This window comes from Eschrichtius robustus, chromosome 4 (assembly GCF_028021215.1).
Source record: "Eschrichtius robustus isolate mEscRob2 chromosome 4, mEscRob2.pri, whole genome shotgun sequence".
NCBI lineage: Eukaryota > Metazoa > Chordata > Mammalia > Artiodactyla > Eschrichtiidae > Eschrichtius > Eschrichtius robustus.
In genome coordinates this window covers 76,276,529-76,289,717 of record NC_090827.1, presented here as the reverse complement: position 1 = coordinate 76,289,717, position 13,189 = coordinate 76,276,529, and the positions used below count along the sequence as shown (strand labels likewise).

General features: G+C 45.4%; 1 protein-coding gene across 3 annotated transcripts in view; it reads left to right on the top strand.

The window, feature by feature from the left end:
- Window positions 1–13,189, top strand: part of CRACD (capping protein inhibiting regulator of actin dynamics) — a 277,302-nt gene that overhangs the window by 236,556 nt on the left and 27,557 nt on the right. The window contains exons 3-5 of one of the 3 annotated variants that reach the window (XM_068542900.1): window positions 2,602–2,737; window positions 10,521–10,685; window positions 12,525–12,593. In XM_068542900.1, the coding sequence (XP_068399001.1) occupies window positions 2,696–2,737; window positions 10,521–10,685; window positions 12,525–12,593 (276 nt within the window). In that variant the 5' untranslated portion in view covers window positions 2,602–2,695. Of the gene's footprint in view, window positions 1–2,601; window positions 2,738–6,538; window positions 6,591–10,520; window positions 10,686–12,524; window positions 12,594–13,189 lie in introns of those variants that run through there. The other 2 variants (XM_068542902.1, XM_068542899.1) reach the window with 2 other exon arrangements.

The window sequence follows — 13,189 nt, the reverse complement described above, 5'->3', positions numbered from 1 at the left end:
ATTATTATAATTATTACTACTACTACTATTACTATTCATTTTCTCTATTTTTCAGTAAGATCATCTGGAAGTGGGGAATGTGGGGACATTAAATCCTGGTTGGCAACAAGGAATATTTGGGGCAACACAGAAGAGCAGGAAACTGTCAGTTCTTAGCCTTCCTGGAAAAAAGAATTAGAGCAGAGAGTTAAATTTCATGATTCAGTCAAAAGATTGACTTGGAAACTGGAAGGGAACTTGGCCTAGTGCTGGTGTATAATGTACATACAACTGTGAGACATTAGTAAGCATTTATTAAGCATCTAAAGTGGACTTGTCCATATATGTGTTTATAAGAATATTTGAGAGCCTGCGTGCGTATGTAAGCCATTTGTAAAAACACTGTGTAGAAAATGAAGTCAGTTACCTCTTATTTCATCTGAATCATAGCCAGGGATCTGAGAAAAAAGTTTAGACACAATATTAAAAGGTTTGATTCCATAACTTTGAATGGAAAGTTTATTTCATAGCATCTTTAGGTGAACTTGGAAGTTCATTTTGTAGCATAGGTCACAAAGTCTCTGAGGACAGGGAGATAGTGATACATTTAATTTCCTTTTCATATTCATATTCATATCTTAAAACAATGCCTCATATTTCATAAAGTGGGTTGCTGCTATATAGTGCCTTGTGCTATTTAGCCGAAGGCTTACCCATTATTCCAGCTATTTAGTGTCTCCAGCCCTCCCATATTCCAGCCCACATGGCTGGAATTGGCATCCTGTCTTCCTCTCCCACTGATCCGCCCAAACTCCATCTCACTCATGGGAAGGAATACTAGAGACCTTCCACCACTTTAAAACACTTCAGTTGCCTGGCCTGGGATTGTATTCAGCAGATCTGAATTCTGTTTCTTATGCTACAACTTCTATTTAGGCAACTTTAAATAAGGTTATTTACTCCCTGAGTTTTATTTGCAACAAAATATTGGTGATGAGATACTGAAAGTAAAACTCTCAGCACAGTGTTTTCATCAAAGTAGGGATTGGTGGTTATTATTATTATTGCCGGGGGCTTCCCTGGCGGTGCAGTGGTTAAGAATCTGCCTGCCAATGCAGGGGGACACGGGTTCGATCCCTGGTCTGGGAAGATCCCACATGCCGCGGAGCAACTAAGCCCGTGCGCCACAACTACTGAGCCTGTGCTCTAGAGCCTGTGAGCCACAACTACTGAAGCCCACGTGCCACAACTACTGAAGCCCGCGCACCTAGAGCCCGTGCTCTGCAACAAGAGAAGCCACCGCAATGAGAAGCCCGTGCGCCACAATGAAGAGTAGCCCCCGCTCCCCGCAACTAGAGAAAGCCCGTGCGCAGCAACGAAGACCCAACGCAGCCAAAACTAAATAAATAAATTTTAATATATATATATTATTATTGCCGAAGATCACACAGCCAGGAGGCTCACATCCAAGTCTTCTGTTTCTAAACCTCATGTGCTTTGTTACCATGCTGCTCGTAATTTGGCAAATTTGATGAAAAAATTTGGTACTCAGTCTTTCCAAGTAGGTCTAAACTTGGTCGGGACCCTGCCTGCTGCATTCCTGTAATTCAGTTCAGAGGTACAGCTGGAGGCCCGTTTCCCCCAGTACTGCCTCTTCTTTCTTGCCCTAGGTCACTGATAAAACCTCCAGGTGGAACCCCTTTCTGGGGAGGGGAGAGGGAGAAGTGGGGCTCTCTCACCCCTGAGAGAGCTGCCTGTGTGCCTGACATCACGGAAATGTGCCTGCCTTGCCTTATGGGGAGTGTGTGATTCTGCCCCTGTGTGTTCCTTCCCAGAGGTAATTTAATTTCCAAGATCAAGTAAGGAACAGCTGGTGTCTGCTGCTTCCTCCTCCTGCAGTTCACCCAGCCTGTACCTCCCAGACAGGTAGAAGTCCAGATTTCCTTGAAGTCCAGACTTCTTTGAAGTCCAACCTTTCAACTGAAAAGTGTTTATTGTTGGGTACCTACCACCTATAAGCTGCCCAGTGCATGCCACCCATTAGAAGCTCCCTAACACACATTTCTCCTCCTCTTCTCTGAATTCCTAGAGTCTCGACAGAGAGACTCTTTATTCCTATAGTTCCTATAGCAATTCCAGGCCTCATCAAGTCTTTGTTTTAGAGGTATATATCTTTCTTCCACTTTGATCGCAATCTGAAAGAAAGAAACTCTTGCCTCTTACTTCCAGATCTGCATGTTACTTAAAAAGTACTTGTTGACAAGACTTTACTGGGGTAAAACTGACAGTGACAGCTCGTCAGGAGAAAGGCTCCTACAGTTAACATTTCTGCAGTGCCTTCTGTCCTGGGTTCTCTACAAACAAGTAGCAGTCTGAGTTCTCCCACCGAGTGGCTCTGAAACATTGCTGTGTTGGAGACATGCTCCCTTATTCCAGCGGGACCCTTCTGTCTACCCAGCTACTTGGCTGACCTCTCACAGAAAAGGACACCATGCTGGAAGTGCTTTCTGAATGAGACAGGGGATGTGGGTGGAGTCCCCTAAATCAGGAGGAAAAGGAAATTGAATTGCCAAAAGGAATCTTATCATCCTAATAAAATGAAGCACATGATTTGCATTCCAGGTCCTTCAACTATTCTGTGGGAACCCGGGCGTTTTCCCATGACAGTATTTTTATCCCTGATGGGGGAGCAGAAAGTGAGCAGACAGTTCAAGCAATGTCACAGGACAACATCCTGGGCAAAGTCAAAACTCTTCAGGTAAGACAGCTTGAGATTGGAAGGTCAGAGCCATAGGGAAGGGGCCCGGCTATGGAGGGAAGTGGGAAAAGTTCCTAACTTGGCCTTGAGTAGTGGATTGGGAGGTCCAGGGGGTAGCTCCTGGGGAGAATGTTTGCTTTCTCAAACCTCACTCAGTTTTCTGGAAGCCTCTGTCCACCTGTGAGAGGTTCACTATCACCGTTGTACCCACCTACATAACACGCCCTCTCCTTTTCTCTCAAGTTGCTCCCTCATTTTTAACTGGACTTAATGAGGACAAGTGCCCTAGAGAGGCTGCAGAACTTGGGTGAGAGGAAAGAGCTCCTAACCATTAAGTGTTGGCCATAATCCCTGAGCACAGGGTTGACTGTCAGCTGAGGGTAAGCACAGCAAGCGTTCCCTTTCCAAGTCTCCATACTTGGCCAGTGAATGGTGAGACTCTTTATTATTCTGTTGTGTTTGTAAATCTGGCTGCCCTGAGCCACCCTGTCTCAGAGGGGTGCTGTGAACCTCTTCAGCTTCGCTCCTGTTCACACTGCAGAGTTGGGCAGTTTTCCTACATAAAATTGACTCAGATGGTATCTCCTTAAGAATGAAAATATAATAAAATAATTTTTCACTAAATGAGATTGAAATAACGGGAAATCCAGAAAAAGCAAGGGGAGCAAAGACCCCTGGGATCTGACCAAGTAAGTCTGCCCGAGTGCTCAGTAGAATTCACTCACCCGACAGAAGTGCCTAAGCAAGCACTCCTCTGAGCCGGGGGTGCTTGGAGGCAATGCAGACTATGAACAGGGGGCTCTGGTCTGCTGGTTTCCATCTAAGTCTACAACAACGAATGAACCAATAAATGAATGAGTGAATGAACCAGCAAAAACATAAAAAATAAAGGGGACAGCTGGCTTGAATAGCTACTGACACTCAAATTTTTCTGTTTTCTTGAAATATTCTCGTTTCTACTGATTATTAGCTATGTATTTTGTGATCTCTGTTTGGTTACATATTCCACACACACTCAGCTGAATATAGCATATGGTGAGGTGGGAAATAGCCAACACCCTGAAACCACACCCAAACTTGCCTAGATCTTTGTACCTACCACACCACTGCCCAAGGCCATAGTCCTGCCCTCAGAACTAACCTAGGCACTTCCTTCAAATTTCAGCTTTCCTAACTAGCTCCCCCGTTCTTGGTTCTTGCTGGTTGTACTGCTACACATTTTATAGACTCAGAAGAAAAAGTAAGCTGTCTCTTCTCATAAGCTGGAGAAGGGGGAAGGGTGTGACGGCCAAAGAAAACCTTGATCCCCTTCCTCCTTACCTTTCCTTCTTCAAGTCTTTTATTTCCCTGAATATTATTGCTGCGAAGTAATGAACCCTCATAATATTCCCTTTCTAAGGGGAATGACTTACAGATTACAGTCTACAAAACAACTATTTTACAAGGGCTTTCAAGGAGTTCTTTAAAAATTAGATAATAGTCTGTCGTCTTAAATGGTATCAGCTTTGTAGTGTCACACCACCTGCCACTGCCACGCCAAGAAGTGGATTTTGAGTTGTAAAAAATAGATAATTCCTCAGTATTGAAAATACAGAAACTCTATAGAAATATGTGAATGCCAGTTGTTTGTGTTAATGATGTAAGCCATAAGTTTAAAGAATCTGATCTCATAACTAATAAAATGTAAAACAACTAACTTCCCTGAAGCAACAATTCTGTTAAAACAGGAGAAGAAATGTGAGTAAAGCAGAATAGCTTTCTAATTTGAGTGCTCTCCTTTGGACATTATCTACTCATACAAGGTCTGCCTAATTTTGCTTCTGCTGCATGGATTCAAAAGCTTCCTTACAGCTCTGAAGTTATGTTTTTAAACAATAAAATAAGAGACTTTTGCTCTTCGAAGAGGGAAATGGGGACCATTATCATAGCAAATGTGATTTTTGGAGTGACATAAGATATAACTGTATCACCCCCAAAAGACTGTGCTTTTATTTTTCAGTCGACTAAGCAGTATGTTCCTGGTAAGTCGTAGAAATAGTAGTTAACTTTATTAACTTGCATGAATGCTTTGCATTTTTCCATAAAAACGTTATGCTGGTATTGATGCTTAGTAAGCAGCATAAAAGACCGCCCCCTCGTAGACTCCAGCATGGAATGAGGGTGTTTAGTTACGTCAGAGGCATGTATGTTTTTTATGTCTGAAATTGTCTTTGTGTATGTGTGTATGTTTATTTTAAAAAGAGAGAGAGAAGTAATGGCTAACACCTATTTGACAGTAAATGTCCCAGCAAGCTGATTTGCCACCATTATTAAGACATTCTTTTGAAATGAGATTTCTACTGGAATGTCATTTAAAAAAAAAAAATGCCATTTTTCTCTGGCTTAAGAAACTTCCTAGTCCTTGGAAACCGGAGCCACGCCTGTAATGACTGCACTTGAAAAGGTTGCCCCCTAGTGTCCACACGTAGTCATCTCAGCCAGAACTGTCCTATGTTGCACCCGTGATGGTTAGTATCTGTCTGCTAATGCTGAGTACAGAATGACTGAACACAGCATAAATAAGCCTGCTCTTTTCTGAACAAAGTGAATCTACCACCTGCCAAAATTTCTGTGGCAAGCAATTGAACCTTTAAAAGAAAAATTACTTTTTTCCCCTGAGTATAAAAATAATTCATTTATTATTATTGCAGAGTGAGAACAGATTTTAATATATAGGACAGTTACAGGGACAGAAACAACAGTGGTGTCCTTTTTGAGGACCCTATCCATAACAGTCAGTTGTTCTATGGCCAGTGGGTGAAATAAAAAGCCCCTGCCAGGCCTCTGCCACCACCTAGCTGCGCGGCCTTGGAACAGTTCATTTAACCTCTCTGACCTTCATGTGCCCTATCTGAAAAATAAGAGGATGCATGTGATGGATGATCTGAAGGGCCCCTCCAGTTCTTAAAATCGGCCATTTATACAAAATCACTGTTCACCTGCTGTAGCGCAGAGTGGCTTTGTAAGCTTTGCACTTCACTGCATTTGGACCACAATGACCTTGATGTTCCCTACAGCTGCCCAGAGCACAGATCAGGGAGGTGGCTGTTTATTTCAGATCAAACCAGGCTGTGAAGTATGTATGCACCTGTCGATGATAAGACTCAGGAACATCACAGTCTAAGCCTGCAAGTGATCTTTTAGAATTATACCAGATCTTTGTCAGAAAATGCTTAGTCTGTTAGCCCACGGACTGTTTAGCTCAGGAGGGAAAACCTCCATATTCAGTAGCTGCTATCTCCTGCTGAGCTGGATTTCACTTTAAAATGCCAAAGTGTCTTACCTTTGAGGATTTGGGCACCTCACGCAGCTGTCGAGGACACAAAGAATAAATAGCTGCTCTTAGCCACTTCTGCACAGAGCGAACGTCTTTAAATCTGTGTGCTTTTGATTTTGCTTGTTCTTTTAAATTCATTTTAACTATGGGAGTATACGTAGTTCGCTCAAGAGGACCGCAACTTTATTCTTCTTCTGCCTTGTTCTTACAGACGTGGTCTGAAGGATGGCTGTGAAAAGTCTGGGGAAATCTAAACTGGCAGTGTGAGAGCTGCAGAATATGATGTGCTTGGAATTTCCACACCATAGGAGAAAAGCCTCATAAATATGGATGTGCATTCCTATAACATCGTTCTCCAACATTCCATATTACAACAAAATGGCCCCATTTGAGTGAATAAAATATCGCCCCTTTTAGCTCACATTCCAGTCTAACAGTAACTCCATTCATAGCCACAAGTAACATGGACTCAGTTTAGGCACAGCGGTTCCACTCTCCCCTCTGGCTATTATCTCAGTACATATAAAGAATCCATGGGTATGTAAAAAATATATATCTATATATGGAGGGAGTGGTAATAGTTTATTTTCCTGAAAACTTAAGGGCAAGCTCATCTCAACAGACTGGTTTTCAGTGATTGCTTATATCACAGTTCTTCCCAGGACCATGCCTGAATGGTGCGCAGAATAAAAGTCACCAAAAAGCCACATTTATCCCCATACTCAATTCACTCGACACCTGAGATTGCCAGATAGGTTTCAGCAGTCACCTTTTAGTTGTCAGTAAATCACACAAAGTGTCCAACAGCCCACTCTCCTTCAAGTCAGCTGAAGGAAGCATTTGGAGCAGGAACCACAGGGCAGGTGCAAGAGCCTTGGCCTTGAGAGCCCAAGGCTCAGTCACCATGGCCTTGGACCTTCAGCCCTGGCCTGGCCTGTTCCACTGTCTTGTCCCCAACCACTGCAGGGTGTGTCTGTGAAGACAGTCCTTTGTCTGGACAGAGAGGCTGCAGCCCTATCCCTAGACGATGGCCATCATTTCTTTCATGACCTGGGTCCTCCCCTCCTCCATCCCACACCCACCTCCCAAGCTCCCTAGCCAGCAGCCCGAACTTGTTTTCTCTAGAGGGATTTTATTTTATTTTATTTTTTTTATTTATTTATTTTTTCACACTCACACACTGTATTTTATTTTTACAAGAGATAAATAGACTGACACCAAGCATTGTACATGGATGACCACAACAAAAGCAACAATGATTGCAATTACCAAACATGAAACACACTCATACTATGTCATAATATTGACATTCAGTCCAGTAATCCTCCACTGCAACAGCTCCTTTACTTTGCAGTGAAAATTGATTTGTATATTCTTTGCCTTCTAGAGGGATTTTAAATCCAGCTGTTTTACGGAGATGCTCATCGTTACTCTCAAAGGCAACAGCATTGTGTTTCTTTTGCCAGGATGCACATATCTGTGACATAAATCAACCCTCTGGTATACACACACATTCTCCCTCCCTCCCTCCCTGCCTCCCGCTTCCTCTTCCTTCTTTCCCATCCACCTTCCCTACCCCGACCCCGCTCCCTTCAGCTGTTGTACCTGCCACCAAGGCTGCAGCTTCTCCTCCCTATGCCTCTTCTCTGCCCCCTGCACCCTCCTCTCAATTTGCCTCTTTCTTTAACTCTCTACTTCATTTCTTAATATCACTCTCTCCATTTCCCAGCTTTGTCCCATGCACCTTATTTCACCTGTTCTTATTGCATCTAATATTTTTTCCCATTTTCTCTTTCATTTTCCATTGGCAGCCATGATACCCATCCCATCTTTGGAGTTTATTTCAATCCAGACTGGGATTACATTTGGCCATATTTTCTTTTCTTTTTTTTTTTTTTTATCCTAAGCATCAGGGTGGACCAATGTCAGTGTTCTAAAAAGTGCCCTAATGAAGAATAATATCAGCATATTCATTCTTTTCTGTGATGGTGGCAGAAATCCTAACTAAAGGGCATTTAGGGTATTAAGCCAGGTTCTCCTTGGAAGCTCATTCAAGGATTATTCTTTCCATTATAAGTAGAAGAAATACCCTCATCTTAGACATTCAAGAGCATTGGTAGATGGCACACCCTGACAGCAGGGGGTCTCAGTCTAAGGTGATTGGGAAAAGTTTCCAGCTCTTGGCCAGCACTCCTAGAGAAGGGATAACTGGTCAACCAAAGGCTGGGCTGGGAGTCCCAGAACGAATCCCTGCTCAGGCCGTCACTAGGATGCTGGAACTCCTCCTGCCACTTCTGCCCACGTCCCCGTCCCTCTCCCACAGGGCAGCAAGTGAGACGGGCCTGTGGCTTTGTTACACCGTGTCCTCTCGTCTGATACCATCGGCTGTTCTAACTGTGCCTGCTTATTGATCTGCTTAGAGTAGATACTAACTGCCGCTTCCTGCTAAACTTGTTTTTAGAAGATACCCTTTTTCAGCCTTCTCCTCCCCAAAACCCTTTTAGGCTGCTCAAGCTGTACTTCACTGGCTGAACTCAGGCTTTTGATGTGTGCTCCCTCCCTGGGGTGCCAGGGGAGCCAGGCTCAGGCTGAGATACCAGCAGATCAAATACGAGTCCTTGTCTCTCTGTGCTCCTGACTTGGCATGCTGGGGTGCGTGCCCCCGGGATGTGGGGAGGGGGGCCTGGGGCTCATCTCTTTCATGTCTCTGCAATCTCACCATCCACCATGCAAGGCCGAGGGGGAGCTGAGTGAAGGTGGGTGGATTTGATACCCTGGAGTTCAGAGAGAGAAGGGGCATATTTCCCTCGAGGGAGTCCTCTGCTGGGGAACTTCAGTGAGGTAGTAAAAATGCTGCATCCTCTCTTTCTTTCTGCCCCTAAAAGAAGAAGGAAGTGCAACGTTAAATTTATGAGAACCAGTGGAGTGCAATGAAAATAACACTGAATGTGGTTTAGAAGACATGGATTCAAATCCCTTTGGGACCACTCATTCTTTCCATAAGCTTGGGCCGGTCACCTCTCCCCACTGGACCTCTGACTTTCTTTGTAAAGTGAGGGGGTTGGATAATGTGATTGCTAAGGCTTTTTGCAGCTTTGTGGGATTAAATATTGGCCACATTAGAGATAAATATCAGATAATGTAGTCTCTATTTTTTTTTCCTTTGAAGCATAAAAAGACTGTGAAACCCAAGTACCTAGATCTAGAGCAGTAATTCTCAGCCGGAGGTGACTTTAGCCCCCAGGGGACATTGGACAAAGCCTGGAGGCATTTTTGGTTGTCTAAACAGGTTGAAGAGGGGTTGCTACTAGCATCTGCTGTCCTGGGGTGATGCTAAACGTCCTGCAGTGCACAGGACAGCTCCCACAACAAAGAATTATCTGGCCTCAAATGTCAGTAGCGCGGAGCTTGAGAATCCCTGATGTAGATAAAGGCAGTAGTTTGTACAATATGTTCGATTCAGTACAGTAATCTTTCAGATGACCACGGCTTACCTCTTTTTCTTCCTGAGTGTCATTCACTTTCTCTACCCATTAAATATTTTATATATAATATATCTAGCCCATTAAATATTTTGCCTCTTATTAAAAACTATTATGTTTATATATTTTTCTTCAGGGAATATAATTCCTTTTTTTAATCTGGCTTTTCTCTAATTCTGAATACTATTTATCTTCCTAATTTCTATCCCGTTTTTCCCTCCTTCTCCCCATCCATTCAGCTCCCTCCCACCAGTGATCAGTCCCTCTTTGGCCCTTCCTCTGGCCTCCTTCTCTGTCCCTTACCCACTTGGTTCCTTCTGGCCCGTAGGGCACAGTGGGTAGCTGCAGCAAGGCGAAGAGGCCGTCCTATTGGCAGGACAAGATTGCTTCCATTTTTTCCGTGAACTCAGCATCAATCATGGAAAGACTTGTGGGCCCTGGGGCCTTCTTCCATTTGGCAGTGGTACCCACTGTAACCCGAACAGGATGTTCAAGCTAGGGGTTGGTGAGGAAGGTAGATGAAACATAAATATTCAAGGGGAGTATGTCCAAAAAGGCTGAAGGGTTCCCTTCTTTGTGCAACCACAAGGGTCTTGATTTCCCCCAGTGGTTTCTGCATTTCATGAAACGATTTTCTATCCAATTTTGGTACCCTTAAAAGACTTTTATATAAATAAACTCATAGGTTAATCAAAAAATTTTTGTCATACCCAACTTTTGGTCTCTCTACGCCCCTGGAAATGTTGGCATCTCCATGAAAGAGGTGGCTGGATGAAAAAGCTCATGGCTCGAAGGTGGGAGAGAAATACCAGGAAACAAATTCAGTTATTACAGGACCGCATCAGGGTTTACTGGCATGGTGTCTAGTCTGGAAACCGGTCGTGTACAGAATATGTCTCAGTGCCTGCTAGCTATGGGTATTCTGGCTGTGGTTATTGTGAACCGCTTCACTGCTTCAGAACGTCTTTCTTTTGTTTCTCTCCAGCGACAGTTGGGCACGAACATCAAGTTTGGGCAGCCACCACCCAATGCCATTCCCATGAAGAAGGCAGACAGTGGCGAGGCTCACTTGGAAGAGGATCCGTTCCTGACCAGTCCCATGGAAATTGTGGCTCAGCAGGACGTCATCCTCTCAGACACCGAGAACAAAGTAAGGCTCCTCCAGGGAATGACTTGATTGCTAATAAGCCCAGGAGGGTGCTGGGCAGTGGACAGGGGCATCAGTAACCCTGGGGTCTGCAATGTGGGGAATAAGGTGGGAGAAGCTTTCCTGATGAGTAGCCCAGGGCTGGAGGGCACTTCCCGGGCCAGCGCCTTGATCTGCAGGGGGGCCAGCTTGGAAGAGGGGGAGGCAGGGGAGAAGTGCCCCTCGCAACAGCTCTTCCCAGTGTCTTCCACTTACTCTCGGAGACTCGGGCTGACCCACCTCTTCTGGGAGCCTTGCCCGGCCTCACCTCCAAGCTGCGCTATCTCCTCTGTGCCTTCACTGTGCATCCTTAGTGCTCCTTACACATTTGTACTCCATCTGCATCTGGGTCCACGTAACTATTTTCTCTGCATCTCTAAACGTTGAGTTCCTTGAGGACAATCTGGATCTTACATGTCTCTGTCTCCCCAGGACATCGTTACTGCTTACTTAGGAGCACTGAATGATTACTTGTCGAATTGGACTAATTTAAAGGGAAATGAGGAAAGAAGTAGGTGCTCGATAAGACAGAACATATCAAACAGACCAGCTTGAAGTCTACTTAGTGTGGAAAGAAAGTCACACTGGTCCAGCACTGTCGTATCTAAATTTGGTCTCTTGACACTTTGAAAGAAACACTCTGAGTATATCCTGAAATGAGAGTTGCTCTAGCAGCAGAAGGGACACCCTCAGGCCTCTTATGGGAAAAGGAAGAAAAGTCCTACCAGTAGCTAGATAAACTGTTCTCTAGCTGAGGCTCTGAGTCTTCCCATGCTTAAAAGAAAGTATTCTCTGTGCTGTGCCTACCATGGTGCCTGAAATGACATTGGGTGTTATTAAGATGCCCCTGGAAGAAGTCGTGCTTGTTATCAGCTAATATGTCGTAAGAGTAGAACAAAAGATAAGTGACTTGTAGAGCAAAGGAAGGAAGGAAAGAAAAGATGGACAATCTCCTCTGTTGCCCATCTCTGCCTGGCCCTGGCCCTGGCCCTGGTGACTCCTGGCGCCCACACTCGTGCGTGGTGGTGAAGCAGGCATGGGGCCCATCTCTCCCACTGGTCCAACAATGCTCTCTCCAGCCTCTTGAGTGCTGGGCAGCAGCATGGGCCATCAGCCTTGATTCAGGGATTTCCTATGGACCAAAGCAAATGTCTTCCTTGTTACTGAAGATCTAATAAGTGCAGGGCACTGTGGCCTGGGGGAGAAGGAGGGTCATTCGTTCAGCAGGTGCTCCCCCAGCTGTGGGCATCGCAGAGATGGGCTGGATTAGACAAGGGGCTGCCTCCGTGTAGTTTACATTCTAATGAGAGGACAGTCTTCTCCTTCCTTCCTCCCTCCCTTCCTCCCTTCCTTCCAAGTTTTCTTGCCTCCTCTGGTCATCCACCTCCTCAGCCCAACCCGTGTGCCCCTGGAAGGGCCCTCTTTCCTCTTCATGGGGTGGAAGGCAGCCAGCAAAGCCGAGAGCTCTGAAGTTGGAGCCCTGCTTCCCAGGTAGGGTGGCAGCAGGGCAGCACCTGAGATTCTCTCATCAGTGGGGAAACACATCAAGGACTGAGGTTGGAGACCGCCCAGATGGGAAATGTGTTGAACTCGGGGGAGAGGGGAGCACACACCGTGCCTCAGGAGCCCTGGTGGAGTCCGGACATTAGCAGACTCCCCGCCGTGAACCTGCCGGCTCTCTGCAGCCAGCTGCGCCCCTGCGTGGGGGAGGGGGTGGCCCTTGCCTGCACAGACACTGTCTGGGTGTCTGCCCAGGACTTCCTGTGCTGGCGTTTGACTTGAGCACTCTCTCTACTGTTCCAGTCCAGTGAGACGCCAAGTTCTCCGGGTCCTCTGAATCCGCCTGGAGCCGGAAGTGAGATGGAAGAGAAGGTAATACGATTAGAACATATGTAGGTAGCTTCCTTACTTTAACTTCCATTCTTCCTTTTGTTGGGCAATCTGCTGCCTCACTTTTCCATTCATAAATGCTACCTTTGTCCGTTACTTTAAATTCCTTCAAAATGCAACCAGTGGTAGATGTTGGAGCGTCTGTTTCTATGGTGATGTAACTGCTGGAACTGAACCCTGCTCTGAAAAAGAGCCACACTCCCGCCACACCTGTGTTTGGAGTCTCAGGTGTTGGTAGTTTTCCTAGGTGCAGTATGTATTTTAAGACACCGGTAAGCCATTGAAAAAAACATTCAACAACACCTGAAGGTAAAGAGTGTGTAAGGAAAAGCCTCCTTCTATTTAGAGATGCCCCCAAAAGACCTTAGCATTTCTCTACTTGTGTGTATTTTTGGTTAACTTACACACGTCCCACTGAAACCTGGGACGTTACCTGCAGGAGCCTAGGGAGCCCTGTGGAGATCCCATGCACCTCTTCTACAGAGGCCAGTCCGCTCCCATGAGGACCTTTCACCTGCACAGTGGTCCAGGGGTCTTCCCGGGGTCTGGCAGACGGTACGGTGAGAACAGGGCATGTC